The 18,122-nt window shown below is 57.4% G+C and overlaps 1 protein-coding gene across 1 annotated transcript in view; it reads right to left on the minus strand.

Moving 5' to 3' along the window:
* Positions 1-18,122, minus strand: part of CCDC33 (coiled-coil domain containing 33) — a 45,251-nt gene that overhangs the window by 16,163 nt on the left and 10,966 nt on the right. The window contains exons 4-12 of the mRNA XM_075431295.1: positions 15,348-15,511; positions 10,484-10,614; positions 8,304-8,413; positions 7,431-7,532; positions 7,147-7,238; positions 6,860-6,980; positions 2,791-2,920; positions 2,567-2,688; positions 2,227-2,298 (exon numbers count right to left, since the gene is read on the minus strand). Coding sequence (XP_075287410.1) covers positions 2,227-2,298; positions 2,567-2,688; positions 2,791-2,920; positions 6,860-6,980; positions 7,147-7,238; positions 7,431-7,532; positions 8,304-8,413; positions 10,484-10,614; positions 15,348-15,511 — 1,044 coding nt within the window. The remainder of the gene's footprint in view (positions 1-2,226; positions 2,299-2,566; positions 2,689-2,790; positions 2,921-6,859; positions 6,981-7,146; positions 7,239-7,430; positions 7,533-8,303; positions 8,414-10,483; positions 10,615-15,347; positions 15,512-18,122) is intronic.

Genomic DNA, 18,122 nt, shown 5'->3' on the forward strand with positions numbered 1-18,122 from the left:
TATTCAGGACTCCCTTATCCCTGGAAAACTCTGGACTAAGGACATTTTCCCAACATGAAGGGTTGATGTGAGCATCCAAAGCCAAGCTCGGGAGCATCCAGACCCCTGGTAGGAGTCAGTGAAATCCCTGCAGAGGCCACGGAGCAGTCGGGATTTACGCCCGGCACCAAGTGCGCCGGGGAGTACAGATGGCCCAGGGTTTATTTAGCTACTGTTTGTTATAAAAAGCCCAGCCAATCTAGGTTATGCATTTTCAGCTCTCTACATTCAAATAAAATAAAAAAAGAAAAGAAATGAGACAAGCTCGGTGAGTCTGTTCTCCTTTGCCATCTGGCTGGGGAGAGCTGTGGGGCAAGGGAGCATGGGGCAGGACAGGCAGGGGTGCTGGGGCTCCTCACACCCCATGGATGGGCAGGGATGCTGGGGCTCCTCACATGGCAGGGATGCTGGGGTTCCTCACACCTCAGAGATGGGCAGGGATGCTGGGGCTCCTCACAGCCTGGGGACGGGCAGGGGTGCTGGGGCTCCTCATACCCCACAGATGGGCAGGGATGCTGGGGCTCCTTGCACCCCAGTGATGGGCAGGGATGCTGGGGTTCCTCACACCCCAAGGCAGGGATTGATGGGGTTCCTCACACGCCAGGGATGGGCAGGGATTCTGGGGCTACTTGCACCCCAGGGATGGGCACGGGTGCTGGGGCTCCTTGCACTCCAGCGATGGGCAGGGATGGTGGGGTTCCTCACACCCCAAGGATGGGCAGGGATGCTGGGGCTCCTCACACCCCAAGAACAACCCTGGTACAGAGGTTGCCCCGATGCCTCGCTGGGTCTGTTCAGGTCCTGTATGGACTCTCTTTGCCTCTTGGCCCTGCTTGGCCATTACTTGCTGTCCGAAAGCCAAGCTCAGGACTAATCCATGAGCTGAGGACTTGGAAATCCAGCCTTCAAGCATCTCTTGAAGCCTGGAGCTGCCTGAAGGTGGAGAGGAGAGGTTCTGTCCCTGCAATCTCGGCAGCATCTCCCCTGCCTGCCGGGCTGTGGTTTTGGGGTGCTGGGATCACCGCCAGCCGGCTGGGGCAACTTCCTTGGAAAATCCTGACCTCCAGGCAAGGAACAAGGGCCTCAGCAAAGTCAGGGGGAGCCGAACCTGCCCTCACCCTGCTCGGTAGCAGCTCACGCATTGATTTGCATCGCTCTGGGTCCGTCTGCCACCGGATGAATTAACCAGAGGCAGAGCTCAGGCCAGCTCCAGCTCTCCTGTTTTTTGTTTCCACTCCCAGCTCTTACATATATTAAGGAAGGCAGGGCTGGAGGGGGGGAAAGGGAGAGGTTGAGGAAGATGAGAAAAAAAAAAATTACAGCTCCCAGATCAAAACAATAATCAGCTAAATGAATTCCGCAGCATTTTCCCGCATGACTGCGAATGATAATTTAGTGCAGCAGCCAGCTGGAAGCAAAAGGATTAATTCTGCACTTAGTGACACCCATGTGAATAATTCATCACACGCAGACCCCTTTTCGTTGACCCCCCTGGGCAATCACTCCTAAGACCCCCACCAGCCGGCCCCAGCCCGCCGCGGCTCCCCAGGGACTGGGGGGGTTCAGTCACCAGTTCAGCATCCAGCCCTGTCCCAAATTCACTTTATGGATAGGGTTTTTTTTTCGCAGATGGGAGCAGAGGCTGGTGGATGCAGTAATTAGATCGATCAGGCTTGTGGTCATATCCTGACCTGCCCAAGGTCTGGTCCTGGAGCCAAGGACAAGCGGGGTTTCCCCCTCCCCGGGATGAAAAGCAGCCAAATTCCCGCCCTGCTGTGACATCCCTGGGGACAACAAATGCTGAAGGATGGAGACAGCTGGACATTTGTCACCACGGTTAACCAGCCTGGCCCTTCTCTGCATGGAGACAGTGAACGGCCTCTCCCGAGTACCCTGCCTGTGCCCTGCCTGCCCCCCGGCCTCCAGCCGTGGTTTCCCAGGAATACAAGCATGTGCCAAAAGCCCTGGGAAAGCGACAGATATGTGAGGGCAAGGATGATGCTGCTTCTTCCAGCTGCCCAGTGGCACGATCCAGAGCCCCGACACAACAGGCACAAGGGATAAAACCCGGATTCAGTCCTGCCTGAGAGGTTTGGAGAGAGGGTAGCAGCTCTAAAGAGCCATCTCCTGCCCTGTCTCTGTCCCCATCCCTCCCTGCCTTGGGGTTCGCCGTCCCCAGCATCTCACCTCCGATCGCAGGACCTGCAGGCAGAGCCCCACAGTTGGGATGGTCCCAGATGTGGTTCTGAGGTCTGTGCCCTGTGGAGGCAGAGGAAGGCTCACAGCCCGCGCTGGCCTCTGGGTTTCTGCCGGGGCTCTGGTGGCTTTGGCATCACCCGGGTGCCACCCTGGGGCCCGGCGCTGCAGTTTGGAGCAAGGGGTCCTGCCTTCCTGCGGGATGCTCGGGAGCTCTGCACCAGGCTGCCCACCCAGACACGGAGGTGGGATCTCCATCCCACCATCCCAGCAGCTATAGGTACCATCACCGTGCCACCCTGCCCAGCCTCACCCCACAGCCCCAGCTCACCTGCACGGCAAGGCCATCCACGCGCATCCCGCCGCTCCGCGCTGCCAGCTCCCGGAAAACACGGCTGGTGAGGGGCAGCACCGAGTATCCCAAGGGAAGGAGGGTGCCCGGAGCATCCCAGACTGGGGAAGGGACAAGAGGCTGGGTGTACGGCAGCCCAGGATGTGCCCCAGGCCAAATCCAGGGACGAGGGAGAGCATCCTTGGTGGGGTCCCCAGACTCACCAGCTTTGTACGGATAATATTCGATCGCCAAGGCGGTGTCTTCAGAGAAGATGGTGGCCACGTCTCGGCCTTGGAAGAGGAAGGAGGTGTCCCACATTGGCTGCTCTGGGGGTCCAGCTGGTCGGGACATCTTAGGGGACAACAGGGAAATTATCATCCAGATACCTTCTCTCTATAGAGAGAAATCAGCAGACAGATAGGAGGGAGAGGAGAGGTGCAGGTAAAGCAAAGCACAACCTGTGCAGCTGCATCCCACCCCTGGCTCAAAAGGAACCCTGAATCCCAGTTGCTTGAACTGGTTTTCACTGGGTCTTCGAGCTTGGTTGCTTCTCTCCAACTAATCCCTGCCAGCATCCTTCTCCTCGCAGAGCCAGAGGAGGAAAACAGCACACAGACCAACTACTCCATGCTTAAAACCATGTTGGGAAGAGCCTGAAGGATGAGCTGCAAGGGTGAGATTTTTGATGCCTGTTTGGCAACTCAGTGCTCACTCTCGGGAAAGGGTTTTGCGACAAGAACAGGCTTTCGGGGTCCGTATCTCATCGCAAAACCCTTTCCCAAGCATGAGGTCCAGGTCACCTGAGAGATATCGAACAGCGGGCAACATGTTTATCCCCAGAGCCGCGAGTTGTCGTTGGAAATGGCATCGGTCCATCCCCGCCGGCAGCTGCTCCCCTTCACCTTCGGAGAGCCCCGCCAGCTCTCCAAAGGTCAGCCTGAACACCGGCTGCCCAGCACCGAGAAATTATTGACGGCGGCTCCTTTTTAATGCTGTTACTCCATGCTCTCGGCCAGTATCGCCCAGCGGGGACGAGACGCCGATCGACTTTTCTGCATCAGCACATTTCTGTTTCGTCGGGGAGGTGGCGAGGAGGAGAAGGTGGGGGGGAGCAGGGGGGTGGGTCTCCTTCTGCTCGCGTTTGGGGATGCTAATGGGCATTACGCAGCTCGGAGACCCGCAGTGGTGCATTACCCAGCCCCGCAGCGGTGCATTACCCAGCCCTGGGGGCTGTCAGCAAGGGAAGAGCGGGGCTGGGATGCTTCAGAGCCCGAAAACATCTCCATGATGGGCTGCGTCGGGCAGTGCTGTTAGTGCTGGCTCAGCACCAGGGCTCCCTAGCATCAGCCAGGATTTTTAGCTGGGTTGCAGCTTGCTTTGACTGAGTCCGTGCCTGTAAGTCCTTAGGGAAAACCTGCACGGACTGGGGCAGCTCCCAGCAGCCGGATCCAGCTCGGCACCCTCCAGCTGCTTCTCTCCTTTCCCAGCCTGCATCCCAGCACACGGGGCTCTTTCGTCATCCTCAGAAAGCCAAATTTGAGGGAGAATCTCCTAAAAAACACTGAGCGCCGCCTCCGGTTACTTTTCCTGGCATCGACCTGCACAAGGCGCGGCGAGATGGTGCCGTTTTAGACTCAGCGGGGAAGGAAAAAGTCAATGGCGGAAGCATATTGTTAATTTGACCCCAATTGTCAGAGGTCCCGAGCCCACCTGGCTCCTCTCACCGGGACAGGGATGGGAGATGACATTCCCAAATTCCCCCTGCCCCTGATCTGGGGGGCTTGGGAGGGGGAGGGCAAGAGCGCTCGCCGGGGCCAGGCTGTCTCCCACCGGCTCGGCAGGACAGATGGACGCTCTGCGCCAGGGCGTCAGAGCCGATGCACTGATTTGGGCAGACGACTTGGCACAAATACCGCCTCTGCCCAGGGCCACCTGGAGAAACACAACAAAGGGGACAAGGAGGAGGAGGAGGAGGAAGGAGGAGGAAGGCGACGCCTTCATCCTCCTTGGCTCCGACATCTCGTCTCCTGTACAAAGGCTGGTTCAAAGGCAGCAACCCCAGCACGAGCAGAGGCAGAGGTGGCCAAGCCCACAGCATCTATCCTGCCTTCCCAAGGGATGGGGCCATCCCCTGGTCCTCAGGGCTGCCTGTCTAGAGGGTGCAGACTCCAAAAGAGAGCAAGAATCTCCAGGTAAGTGGGTTAAACTGGAGGGTCTCCAAGGGAAAGGAGATCTATCTTAAAGGGGACCAGCATCACAAAGGCTTGAACTTGGTGCTTGGAAGGCAGATGTGATGTGGCTTTCTGCAGGAGGCACAGCCCGGTGCCCATCTTTCCAAGCTATGGGTTTGCCATTGCCACCAGCATGTCCAAACCCACCCATTTTTGTGAGCAAGGAGCTATTGGCCCTACGAGAGCAGCTGTGGAGAGCACCCAACGCTCTTGCAGGTGGCTCTGTGGAGGTATCAGCTAACTCCTGGCCAGGAAGACCAAGTCTTTGGGATCACCAGCTGGGCAGGGAAGGGTTAACCACCCAGCAACCCAAAAATCCCCTAAAGAAGAGGGGTGCGGGTGCTGCCCTGCTGAAGGTGAACCCAAGCGCCATTGTCTGCAGACACTGATGGGAAGCGACAGGCGAGAGGACACGCTGGGCTGGCAGCATTATTGAATCCGATTAGCCTGCCCAGGACTTCACTCGGGGAAAGCCATTAACCTCTGGAACAAGAACAGCAACGCTCCCTCCTTCACTCCCCTAACCTTTCCTCCCAGGCATTGGGAGCTCCTCCTCCCTGGGGATGAACCACATCCCACAGGTGGGGAAACTGAGGAAGGAGATGGGGGGAGAGAGCGGATGGGGGTTACGCAGCTCCCCAGGGCACCCGGTCCCCGGGGAGAGCATCCTCCGTGATGTGCAAAGACAGAGCATGTGGGCGCGGAGAGGAGGAGGAGAAGGAGGAGGAGGAGGCAGCAGCATGCACGCAGGCCAGATGGCCGGGTTTAATCACTCGTCCTCCCGCATCAGGCTCCCACGGCTCCGCGCTGGCACTGCCGCCCGTGCCAGGGCTGCGGGCCTGGGCTTGGGCTCACTCAGTGCCCTGGTCCCATGAGTTCGCAGGGGTTTGGGTGTGTATTCATCCGTATAAATCTGAAGGAAATGCATTTTGACTGCCTTTAGAGGAGAGAAATATCCCTGCTCCGGCTGGGAAACCACAGCTTCGGGGTGCTGCATCCTGGAGCAAAGAGATCGAGGGAGTGGAAAATAGCACAGAGGCAAGCGCACGGGGATTTCTTTCCTAATATCTGCTCTGGAGCTGGCACGGGCACCCTGTCCCCTGAACCTCTCGCCATGGTGTGGCTGGGGGTGCCGGTCCCAAAGCGGGCGCAGACCCAAAGCAGAGGGTCCCCTGCAAAGAGCAACCCAGGGAGGCGGAGGCGGGGGCAATACAGTAACAATTATTGTAATGAATGAAACACACTAGTGATTTTTATGATAATTCACCATCTCGTGGGCGACTTGGCATTTGGCTGGCCTCCTCCAAGTAATATTTTATTTATGGGCTCCCTGAACATGTTGATACAGCGTGTTTCACTCCAAGACAATCAAAATTCAGCGCACGGGGGGAAGGATCGAGACGGAGAAACGTGTGCTCTGCTGGCCTCTGGAACCAGCTGGATCCATCTTTTCGGGGTGGCTGGACATCTGCCCTCGCCACACTTTCGGCTGGCACTTCTCAGAGGTGAAGGGATAGAGCAGCTCTGGTTTCGAGGGGCGGCAGCTTCACACCGGCTTCTGGCTTGGCTGCCCCATCACCCCTCTTCCCTGCCCCAGCAAGCCTGCCCGTCCCCTGCTTTTTACTCCCTGGCAATTTTTGGCAGGGCTGGGGAACAAAAGCGGGGCCCTCCTCCTGCTCGCCGATGATGCCGCGTGCTGAAAGCATATGTTTCCCTAGCAACAGCTATTTTGAAGACGTGCGTCGCTAGCTCTCCCGGCGGTACTTGAGCCCCGGGGAGGAGCAGGTCTCTGCCTTCGAGAGGCGGCACTCGAGCCGGAGGCGTGAGCGGAGCAGGGGAAAAATGAAGAACAAAGGCACAAACGAGGAGGTGCCCATGGGTTTCTGCAGGCAGGGCGAGGCGGATGTGGGGACCATGTCTTTGATACTCAAAGCATCTCTTTGCCCCTCAAGATTTGGGGTTCTTGGCTCCCCTGCTGAAGGAGGGATGCTCATCGGTACCCGAGTGGGAAGGATGCTGCTGGCCCCATGCATCCCTGCGGATGCGCTCGGCCTCGTACCTGGGGGCAACCGCGGTTGGCAGCTCGGGTGAGGCTGAAGGCTGCTGCCGGAGGGTCCGGGAATGTGACGGTGGTGGGGCTGACGCCGGGACAAGCGATGGGATGCTTCTCCATGCGGTGCCTGAGAAGTGATGGAAAAGGGGGGGAGTCAGTGTGTGTGGGGCCACATCGGCTCCCGGCAGCCAAGCACTGCTTGGGAGGGGACGTGGCACCAGGGATGCTCAGGTTGTCCCAAGCCCAGCCCTCTCCTTCCACGTCACCAGCTGCCCCCCACAGCCAGAACTCACTCATACTCCCGAATGTTGGTCACAACTCTGGCCACGGCAACGAGGGGCCCAGAGGGGGTGGCCAGGGGAGCCGACAGCCCCCGCAGCAGCACCTGGGAGGTGGCAAACTCATGGTGAGGGGTCAGCAAACGTGGGAGGAAAAAAAACCTGCCCTAAATCAGCACTGACAGCCACCGGAGCAGGAGACAACGTGCAGCAGCACCCTCCCCGAGTCGAGATGCTCTGGTCCACCCGGACCCTGCAAACCTGCCCTGCCACCTCCTGTCCCCAGGGCCACCTCTCACCTCCAAGGCCACGTAGCTCAACCCGTTGCAGCGAGGGATGAAGCTCCCTTTGCGGATGATGGTGACATGTAGGACCATCCCCACAGGGTCCCGTGTCCACGGCTGTTTGCAGAAGAGAGTGAACCGTGGGAGGAGGAAGGGTCAAGGCCACCAACCGCGGGTGCTGGGCACGCAGACAGCCCATCGCTGGTAATAAAGCATCAACTGATAATTAAAGCTCACCGTCCCCCGGAGCCTTCCCAGAAAAGATCAATACAATAAATCCTTCTGCATTTAAATATTTAATCGCTCCCAATCTCTGTGTAGGGGAGAGGAAACTCATTTCTGCCAGCCAGAGCAAAGGGGAGGTTAATCGGGGGGGAAGTTTTGAGTGAGTTTACCAGGTCTCAGCTGTACTGGGAGCTACCAGCCAAGTCCCCGGGAGTGTTAACGTGTTGGGACGGAGAAATGCCCACTGAGGGGTGTGGGAAGCGGCTTCTCGCTGGGGCTGGGTACCCACCCTGCATTAATTAATGCGCAGTGGCTCCTGTTTAACGAACGTTCTGACGTATGGCCTGGCCCCATGTCTCCTTCCCCAGGATGCTGAGGGCGAAAGCACTTCCCAGTTTGCAATCCCATCTCTTTTCCTCCAAGTTTTCCCACCAGGGAGAGATGAAAAAAGCCCAACACAACACCTGCCTTGTTCCCACCTCGCGGGAAGATCACAAGCCTCTTGAGCACCTTCCCCAACTTGCCAAATTCAGTTTTCCCACCAGGATTACGCTGTTACACAAGGCTCCCGTTGCCCGCAACCCCCAGCTACAGCCCGGGGGTGAAAGTCAAAGTTATAAGCAGGAATAAGCAGCGGGATGGAGGGGCAGGCGCCGTACCTACCAGCACCAGCCTGCAATGGTGGGGCTGGAAGGGCTGGAGGTGCCGCACCGGCAGCTGGAAGGTCCCCAATGCCTCCTTGGTGGCTTTGTCTGCCACGGTGAGAGTCAGGGCTGGAAGGGAGAGGGCCAGCCATGAGAATGAGCGGGTCTGGCCGCAGGGTTTGGGGAAGGGGAGAGCAGGTGTCTGCAAGGGGACCTAATATATGCCTCTAAATATCTGCAGGGTGGGTGTCAGGAGGATGGGGCCAGACTCTTTTCAGTGGTGCCCAGCTACAGGACAAGGGGCAAGGGGCATAAACTGAAGCAGAGGAAGCTCCAGCTGAAGATGAGGAAGAACTTCTTCCCTCTGAGGGTGACGGAGCCCTGGCCCAGGCTGCCCAGGGAGGCTGTGGAGTTCCTTCTCTGGAGATATTCAAGTCCCGCCTGGACGCGGTCCTGTGCAGCCTGGCGTAGGTGACCCTGCTTCGGCAGGGGGTTGGGTTGGGTGACCCACAGAGGTCCCTTCCAACCCCTGCCATGCTGGGATTCTGTGATTCTGTGACGGGGAGAGGTTTGGGGAAGATCTGGGTGAAGCAGGGACAGAGGCGAGGAGTGGATTGATTCATTTTCAGGAGCCCCTTCCCCTCGTAGGTCGTGGTGGGGTGAACTGGGGTGGGATTTAACCCATCCTGGGTTTATCTGCGCACACACACACGCATCTGCAGGAGCCATCGAGAGCACGTCCCAGGCATCCCCAAGAAAGCGAAGCCCATGAGAAACTGGCACCAACACAGCTCAGATTCCCATTTAAGTAGCCGAGACTTTCTGCTGATCCATCTAATCCACCTCCCTGCCTCCAGCCCACCCCGCTCAGCTGTCGGGATGCCACCCTGCCCCGGGGTCAGCTCGCAACCCCATGGGTGGGTTTTGCAGACACTTCCCACCATGGCATCCACGCTCTCAGGGTGCCTGGTCCCCATCTGTCCCCCCGCACCGCAGCATCACCCCCACAGGCGCTGGCACCCCCAGCTCTTCCCATAACTTACAGCAAAGCTGCAATTTAGTTGACAAGCACGAGCAGGAGGCTTTCATCAACAAAAAAAGGAGCTGATGGAAGGGAAAACCGCCCTCTCTTTATGCTGCCAGCAAGACTTGGGCTTCCCTTCCCCCAGCTTAATGACTGTGCCAACGCACCCGCCTTAACTGCTGCTTGGCCAACCTGGCAATGCCACAGGTCCTGCGCATCACCAAAATGAAGACGAGGGACCAGGCAAGTGCATGGACCACGCTTTCCTGAGCTCGTGCTTCTCAGCAAGTGCTCTATTTATAATGGAGATTTTCTTTTTCTCCCAGCCCCTTGTGGAAAAAGCACCAGAGAAAATGTCCTGGGGTTGAGCAAGAGACAAGTGGTTTTGCTGCTAGTCGTCAGCGATGACAGCTCGGCGGCCCTGCCAATGGAAAACCTATTTCTGGGCAAGAAAAGGATAGAAACCCTATTTCTGGGCAAGAAGAGGTGCGAGCTGCACCTGGAAATGACAGGTCCGGTCTGAACAGCTGGGGGATGACCATCTCCCAACGTCTGGGGGATGCTGGGAGGCAGATGAGCGGGGCCGGAGGTCCCACTGGGTCTCCCCGCATCTCTCCCGGTACCGCACAGGGCAGGTCCAAAGTACATCAAAAGCTCCTTGTTTTCATTTGGGTCAGGGCCTAATGGGGTTAGGCATGATGTGAAGATTGGCTCCCAGAGTTTGTTTTATAAGGGTTTGATTATAATCAAATCCTGGCCACTAAAGCCACGAGTTTTGTTACAATTGCAGACTTAGCAGCCCTGCGTGGGGATTAACAGCATCATGACGTGGGTCCAACTGATACAAGTTGTTGGGATGGCAGCTGGAAAGCTTTGGGGTGATCACCCCTGATACCGATTCCCATGGGATGCTTTGGAAGATGCCTGGAGCTCAGCATCGACACCTGCAGCACCGCGTCTGGAGTCACAGCCCTCCTGGCCCTACCCTGAAGCCACCACAGCCACGCACAGCTCAGGGCACAGGTTGTCCTCATCGTGGCCACCCTCTGCTTGGATGCTGATTGGGGTCCTTTGGAGCACGGGCTCCCGAATATCCCAAAATTAACCCTTTGAGGAGGTGAGACCTGCATCCCAGTCCCCAGCATCCCTGTCCCACAGTCCTCCGATGCTCTCACCTGCCCAGCCAGCATCTTCAGCATCCATTTGCACTGTCACCTCCTCCTCCCAGGTGGGTGCGTGGGTGGGCACTGACGATGCATGGGTGGCCTGCGCCTCTGGCTTCTGCTCATCCCCTCTGCTGGTCTTACTGGAAGGAAAAGGAAGGCAAAACAGGCTGGTTACCGGATGAGTAAGGGGAATGCATCAGCAGGGAGCTGGGCCTGGGAGAGGGATGAGCACTGACCCTGCTCGGTGCAGCTAACAGCGGCTAGCCCACCACCATTAGCAAAGCTCTGCCCCTGCTCTGGGGGGCCTGTGCTGGGGGTCTGGGGCCGGTTTTACTCCCGGCTGCCAGACCCTGCAGAGCCCCCAGTGATGGGGTTTGCAGCCCATTGTAGCCGAAAGGCTATTTCAGACCCCGGAGGCCAATTACCCGGCTGTATTGATGAAGGGACAGGGAGAAGGCTGCTGGGAAGGGAGAGAGAAGATTGAATGTTAACTACCACCGTCATTAAACTCAGCACATAACGAAGCCGAGCAATAATTACAGTGGCCTTAGTGGCTACAGCCCTGGGTAATTCTTCATCGATGCTGGTGCAAGGCCATCAGCACCAGGGCTGCTTTGGGGTTGTTCCTCCCACTTTTGTCAATTGATCATCAATTACTCATGAGCTTGGCTAATGATAACAACACCGCCCCCCCCCCCCCCCCTTAGGGGGGCTGGCAGATCTTTTAGGGGGTCTCCACTGCCCAGCGATACACTTGGTGTTACCGGGGAGCCCCAAGACCACGGCAGAGTCCCACCACCTGGTGACCTGGTCCCCTCAAGCCCTCTCCATCCTCGACCACGGGGTGACAGGGGATAGTGCTGTGGCTTCAGGCCAGCATGACAAAGATGCCCCAGCCCTGTCAACGGGTTGCTCTGGATATGAAGATGCTAACATGTCCGGTGCTGGCTCCTCCAGGAAAGCTCTTGCTGGAGAAGAGCCAGCAAGGCTCTTAGGGAGAGGTTACTGGAGCACTGCAGTGAAAGAAATCAGATGGTGGCACTTTGCCCCCCCATCTCTGAGAGAAAGCAGATGATAAAAGTCCTTCCAGATGCAGCATGAGCTCCAGGTACCGGTGGGACCGAGCAGGAGTACAAGTTGGATGGGAGGATGCTCCATGCTCGCAAGACCTCCATCCCCTCTTGCTGCTAGAGACAGCAGTCTAAAGGACCCTCAGCCAAGCTGCGTCCTCTCACTTCTCCCATGTGTCCCCTTCCCCACCGGAGACGCCCACCTGCATCCCGCAGGGATGGAGCCCAGCCGGCCAGCTCTGGCAGGTGGGAATTAGCATCGGGCTGGCACCATTATGAAGGGGCTGGAAGAAAATCGGCTCTCCAGTAATGAGCTCTGTGGGGGATTGGTCTACCAGCAACGTGCTTGGAGTCCGAATGAAGCCAGACCTGGGCTGGGGGGGTGGGAGGAGGAGGAGAGTGAGAACGGGCTGCTCTGGGCCCCCTTCATTATAGATTTGCCTAAGGACTAGAGAGCATACAAAAAGAGCTGTGAAGTGGGGGGCGGGGGGGAGCGGAAAACAACCCACAACGGTACAACACATGGGGATGTGCTTCAAAATCAAATGAATAGGCCGGGGGCAGCAGGAACGCAGAGAGCAGCGATGGTTTGATGTCTCCTCCTCACCCCACCCAGCTCCAGACCCGCCGGTGGGGCAGGAGGTGGGGTCTCCAGTGACCGGGCGCTGCAGGCCCATGGGATGGTATGGCTTGGGGCAGGACACGGCTGGCATGGACCAAGAGATGCTCCTCTGGTGCTCCGCATCCCCCCCCCGCCTGCTCCAGGGCAGACACTTCGCTCTGCCGCACGGGGATGCACCAGCCACCCACCACTGCGATAAAGATAAAAGATAAAGACGGCCGCCCCTGGGGAGTTATTATACATCAACGTCTCGGCTACGCTGCACGGGGACAGCATCATGCAGCCACCCCGCTGCGTGTGACACCCGGGTGCCCAGCAAAGGGCTTAGCAGGGCGGCGTCCAGCCCTCGTCAATATTTATTTATCCGGCTTGAGAAGTTATTATCTCTACAGGGTGAGTTATTTCTCAGGGCCGACATCCCTGCAGAGGTAATGCAGGTGCATCTATCTCAGGGAAGAAAAGGCCACACAGCACAGCCATGGTTTGCAGGACCAAAACCCGGGCTGTTGCTGAGGCTGCGGTCGCCGAATCCGGCCCTGGGGAAGGCAATGCTGTTCCCCGTCACGCAGCCCCACTGTGGTTGGTGCTGAGCCTGGGGGGCTCAGGTGCAGTTTAGGTAAATAAATGCGGATAAATAAATTACTGAGATGTACGAGCAATTTCTGAAAAGGTTCAGAATGAGAAAGGAAGAATTTTAAATTCCCCCTTCCTTTGAGGAACTCAGGTTTTACACTGCTCCTGACCCTCTACCCCCGGGATGGTCCATCTTCAGCCCACCATGACCTAAGCTGGGTGCTGGGGAGAGGAGGGGTTCCCCCAAAGACCCTGCTTGGTCCTGCTTCCCTCACCCCTTCGCTCTGGGGTTATCAGCTGAGCCCCTTGGTTTATTTTTGGGAACATCGCAGAGCCAAAAGGCTTTGCTTGCAGGAACACCCTAACCCCTTCCCAGTTGGAGCACCCCATCTGCACCACGACCAGGACTGCTGCCTGCACCGGCAAACCCGCAGGTGAGGGGACATCAGACTCCCCCCCATCCCCCCGGCTGGGAGCAGACGGCTCATTCAGCAGCGACCTTGAGTTTCTTCTCTTGGTGCTGAAGAACAGAAAGGGAGAATCGAGGAGGTACTTTCACCCGCCAGCGGCGGTACTCAATGGAGAGGAGAAGCTGGCCAGAGCCAGGCGCTTTGTGCCATTAATTGCAAACACACCTGGCTCCAGCGTGCCAAGGTCATCCCTGCGTCACGCCGGTCCGGGAGCAATTCATCTGTGCACAAGGGGGAGCGAAAAGAAGGCGCAGAACAAACCCACGAGTGTCCCTGAAAGCAGGGAGGGGGGATTTGCTCTGCATTCAGAGGATGAGGAGCAAAGCCAAGCTGTTGCCAGGTCCCCAGGGCAGCCCCAGAGGAGAAGCTCCACCCTCTCCGGGGCAGGGATGAGCCCGTCGGGATGCCTGTGCAGGCTCTCCTGCTGCTCGAGGTCTTGCAGATTTGCTCTGCTAAGTCTTTCCCTCCCCGATACTCTGCACCGAGATCTGGAAGCGATGCACACAGCCCCAGAGCGCTGTGGGATGCAGAGGGCTTGTACAAGTGGTAATTGCTCCCCTCCTCCCATCCCACTCCTGATTTTGGGAGGTGATGCTCTGGGTACCGGCAGTTTGAGCTCGGGCTGGCTCTGCTGGTGGTACCAAGCTGCTTCGGGGTGATCGGCTGCCACCAGGTCCCCACCAGCACGGCACATCCACTGACCGCTTCTTCCCGTCCGTAAAAACCCACCTTTTAACTGCAACATGCTACTCTCCTTCAAAAGCAAGCGCCCTGAAAAACAGTAACTGATTCCCTTCTGCCTTGGTTCCCTCACTATGGTTACTAAAAGGCCCCTCATGTGTCCTGCATCCCTAATACCACCCTCCCCTCCCCTCCATCACTCCCCCGTTACCATGGCAATGCGGTGATGGAGCAGCACCAGAATGTAAAGAGAGATGCAACAATCACATGCCATCCTCGTGCTATCATTTAGGATATTGATGTTTAAATCTCCTGAGATTATCTGGGTATAATTGGTTTATGGAAATAGAGACAACTCCTTCGGTGGAGTTACTCAGGCTGCCGGGGTGGAGAGCGGGTCCTTGGCATGGGGGGGTGGGGAAGAGGGGAAGGGGTGATGGAGGGGTGGCAGTGGGGGCTGCCAGCCCTTGTGCCAGCCGGCTCCCTCTGGGCTCCAGCTGCCACCCAGCCCCAGCTGCCAAAAATTCGAGGATGGAGAGCCACATCCCTCCCACCCAGGGAGCCTCTGGGATACCCGACGCGACTGGCGCCAGGCACTGTGGAGAAAAGGCACGCTGTGCCGCGCCGACAGACATTGGGACCCCCTTCACCACCGAGCTCAGGGTTTCCACGCTGGAAAAAGCCCAGCAAGCAACAGTTTGCTCTACTCCCTTGCAGAGAAGATGTTTCCAGGCTTTCACAGCCGTGGCTGCTGATTGTCCCCAGCGGATGAGCCTTGGTCCCCAGCATCGATGTCCCAACTTGGGTACCAGTCTGCCCTGCACTGCCCCGGGGAGATGCCCTGGAGAAACCAAACTCCGCAGGGAGCCAGGCAATGCTCCTAAGCCACCACCAGCTGCTTCCTCCCCCCTTTTCCAGGGAAGTGATGCTGGACCACTCTGCATCCAGGAAGCGCGCTTTGGGATCGCAGGCTTACCCCGCAGCAGCGCTGAGCGGGACGGCCTCCCTCTTAACACAGACCAAAGCATGACCGGCTAATTGAGTCCCCTGGCACATGCATAATGCACGAAGAGCCAAGTTCTCCTCACCCAAGCATCCTGTTTTATTTATTAAAATACTCTTTTATTTCTTGTGATATCATCCTGAAACCCAGGCAGCATTACCCTGTGGATTCTTTGACATCATTTCATACTTCCAATATTAGGAATGCTTTCTTCCCGATGCCCCAGCGAGCTCAAGCGCCCTGTCCCCTGCCTTCCCCATCTCAGGGAGGACTCCCTGCTCCTCTCCCCACACTGAGTATCCCATGGAGGCGATGCTTCTGCGTATCGCTGCTAGAGATGTTTCCCGACTCCCTGGGGCTTGCAAAGAGTTAATAACAGGGCGACAGCTCCTAAACCCTTTCACTTTGTCGCCACGATCTCCGTTCTCCCCCTCTGTGGATGCTGGGTACTCACACGACAACGTACGGCCATGGCACTTGGCCCTCCCGCGTGGCTGGCAGGTTGCTGGCACCATGGAGGGTGACGATGATGGCTTCCTTCCCCATGCGGGCCACGTGCCCCCCACCAGCCCCCGCTGCATGCCCAGGCTCGTCCGTCTTGGCAGGAGACTCGGATACCTGCCGGGAGCAAGCAGGAGAGACGTCAAGGAGGGGAGCAGCTGGCTGCTCCTGCAAAGCTGCATGCACGTCCCTGTCACCCAACCTCATCCCCACAGCCCCAGCTCAATGCTCAAAGCCCAGATGGGGCAGATCCTCAGCACTTCCCTACCACCCAAACTCGTCCCCACAACCCCTGCTAATGCTGAAAGCCTGGATGGAGGAGCACAAGCTGGGGAGATGGTGTCCCCAGCACATCTCCATTGCCCAAGCCGGTCCCAAGGCCTTCGCTCGATGCTGAGAGCCTGGATGGGGGAGAAGAAGCCAGGGGGATGATGTCCCTGGCACATCCCCATCACACCGGGGATGTCACCATGCCACAGTAGGGCCGCAACGGGTGCCAGGCTCTCTGGGAGGTCACCCAGTAGCATGAGAGCTTCCTGCATGGGGTGAAACCAGCCCAGCACCCCTGCTCAACCCATGGGGTCCACACAAAGACCCTAAGCCAGGTCACCAAAACAGAGATTAACCGTCTAAAGCACCTCCATTTCCCCCAGGGCCCTCTGACCCACCAACAGTCACCCCCCCCACCCCGGCCCCTGCCATCCCCCTGCTCCCCCTTCTCGCCAGCCCAGGTGTCTCTGCAATTTATAGGGACTCGGCAGGAACTGGGATCTCAGCCCAGTCTGGGGAGGAAAAGGGGAGAGCGCGGCATCTCCCCCCGCCCCATCTCATTAATTCCCGCCAGCTGACGTGATAAGGAGCAGCAGAGCCGCAAGCTGCCGCTTCTCGCCCACAGCGGGACCGTCCCTGCACCCATCACACCCTGTCCAAGTGAGAGACAGCGCCGGCCCCCCCCGACCGCATCCTCGCCGTGGCACCACCTTGGGCAGCACGCAGCATTAATGTATCTGATATTGTGTAGTGGTGTGGCTACAAGGGGTTAAAACCCACCCTGCGCCGCTTCAGACCCTGGGAAGCAAACCCTTCGTGCATCCTTCTTACCTCCTGGGGTGAAAGCAAGAGCTCCAGCCCAGCAACCACCCCGCGGGCTTCTCAAAGCCACTGCCTGCAAATCCCCTCCGACACGTGGCTTTGCCTCCAAACTCTGTAATGAGGGGCTGGTTCGTCCTAACCCCGCTCCCTCGTCTCTCCCGAGGCTGCCTTGCTGCAGCAGTGATGGGCTTGGCAGTGGGGAGGTGACCTGCCACCTTGGGCGATAACAACCCTGAACCTAAGGATGGGATGGAAACCTGGGTGCGCTGACCACCAACAGCTCGGAAAAACATTTAAATCAGCTTCCCCCCGCCTCTTCTTTTTTTGCTGTCATCTCGGAAGCCAGCTGCAGCTCGGGGCTGGGTGCTGGGGACCAGCTCGGCATCCCTGACAGCCAGAAAGCGTCACCGAAGGAGCAGAAACTCAAAGTGGGGAAGGATCCCGCGACCTGCAGAGCGGATGGATCCCATTCCCACCCTGGCGCCAGCTCCGTGGCAATCACCTCCCTGCCCAGCGACGCTGATGGAGAGGGGAAATTACAGGGTTTCTTGACCTGCTATGAGATGATAGCCATCAAGTTACCCCCCATGGGCACGGGCTCTCCCTGCTGGCAGCTGGAGCTGCTCTGCACCCTGCCCAAGCACCCCAGACCTCTCTGCACCCCCAAAAGCACAGCATGGCAAGCCCTGACACCTTCCCAAGGCTTTTCCAGAGAGGAAGGGAAAAGGGGGAGGGTGGGATATGGAAGAGCACAAACATTATCCTGAAAAAAAAATAGCATGATTTCGCTCCATCCCAAATACTCACTAAAAACCCAGTCCAGAGGAATTCCATCTGGGAGAGATGGAAAACAACCTTGCTTTGAATTGCATGGTCTCCTCTGAGCTCACTGATGAAGCCCTGCCTTGGGGTACCCCAGGCCCTAAGCTGTGATGCTGGATCAGCGTGCCACACCACACCCTTATTTACAGCTCCAGGTTACTGTTTTGAGACATTTTCCTATATTTTTCCTATATTCTTTCACATTCCAAATAACAGAAGAGGTTTCTCAGCGCACGTCTTCATACCCACCACTTGTATTTACTTCTCCCTAAAAAACCTAATAGGTTTTACCTCTAGCAAGGGTTACAGCATGATAATTAGCAAGAGATTTTAATAGAAAATTCACGAGCAGTTAAGCTAAGTAAAAAGTGGAAGAACAAAACATTTTAAAAATAGCAGGCATGAACAATGCCAAGCTTTGCAGGCAATCGGTACCTGAAGCCCTCAGCAAGCCTGTGATTAACTACTGAAAACCACCCCCCAGTCGCTATTCAAAGCTAGCAGGAAATTCAGGATTTCTTCCAGAAAGGAGGGTGCCTGTGGTTCCAGGTAGAGCCCAGCTTGTTTTTCAGCTCTCTTACTCAGTGGGAAGCAAAACTTCTCCGTCCCTGCCAAGCCAGGTGTTCTCACCCAGGAGTCTGCAATCTGTAGCTTGCAGAGCCAGGGAAAAACATGATGTTCCCCAGTCCCCAAGGGTCTTGGCCGGGGACATCACGTGTTTGAAATGTTTTGAGGTCCCTTGGAGCATCACCGACTCCTGCAGAGCATCTCACGCCATCCCCTGCCCCGATCCCACGCAACACCTTAACCCCGA

The sequence above is a fragment of the Opisthocomus hoazin genome, chromosome 10 (genome assembly GCF_030867145.1).
Source record: "Opisthocomus hoazin isolate bOpiHoa1 chromosome 10, bOpiHoa1.hap1, whole genome shotgun sequence".
NCBI lineage: Eukaryota > Metazoa > Chordata > Aves > Opisthocomiformes > Opisthocomidae > Opisthocomus > Opisthocomus hoazin.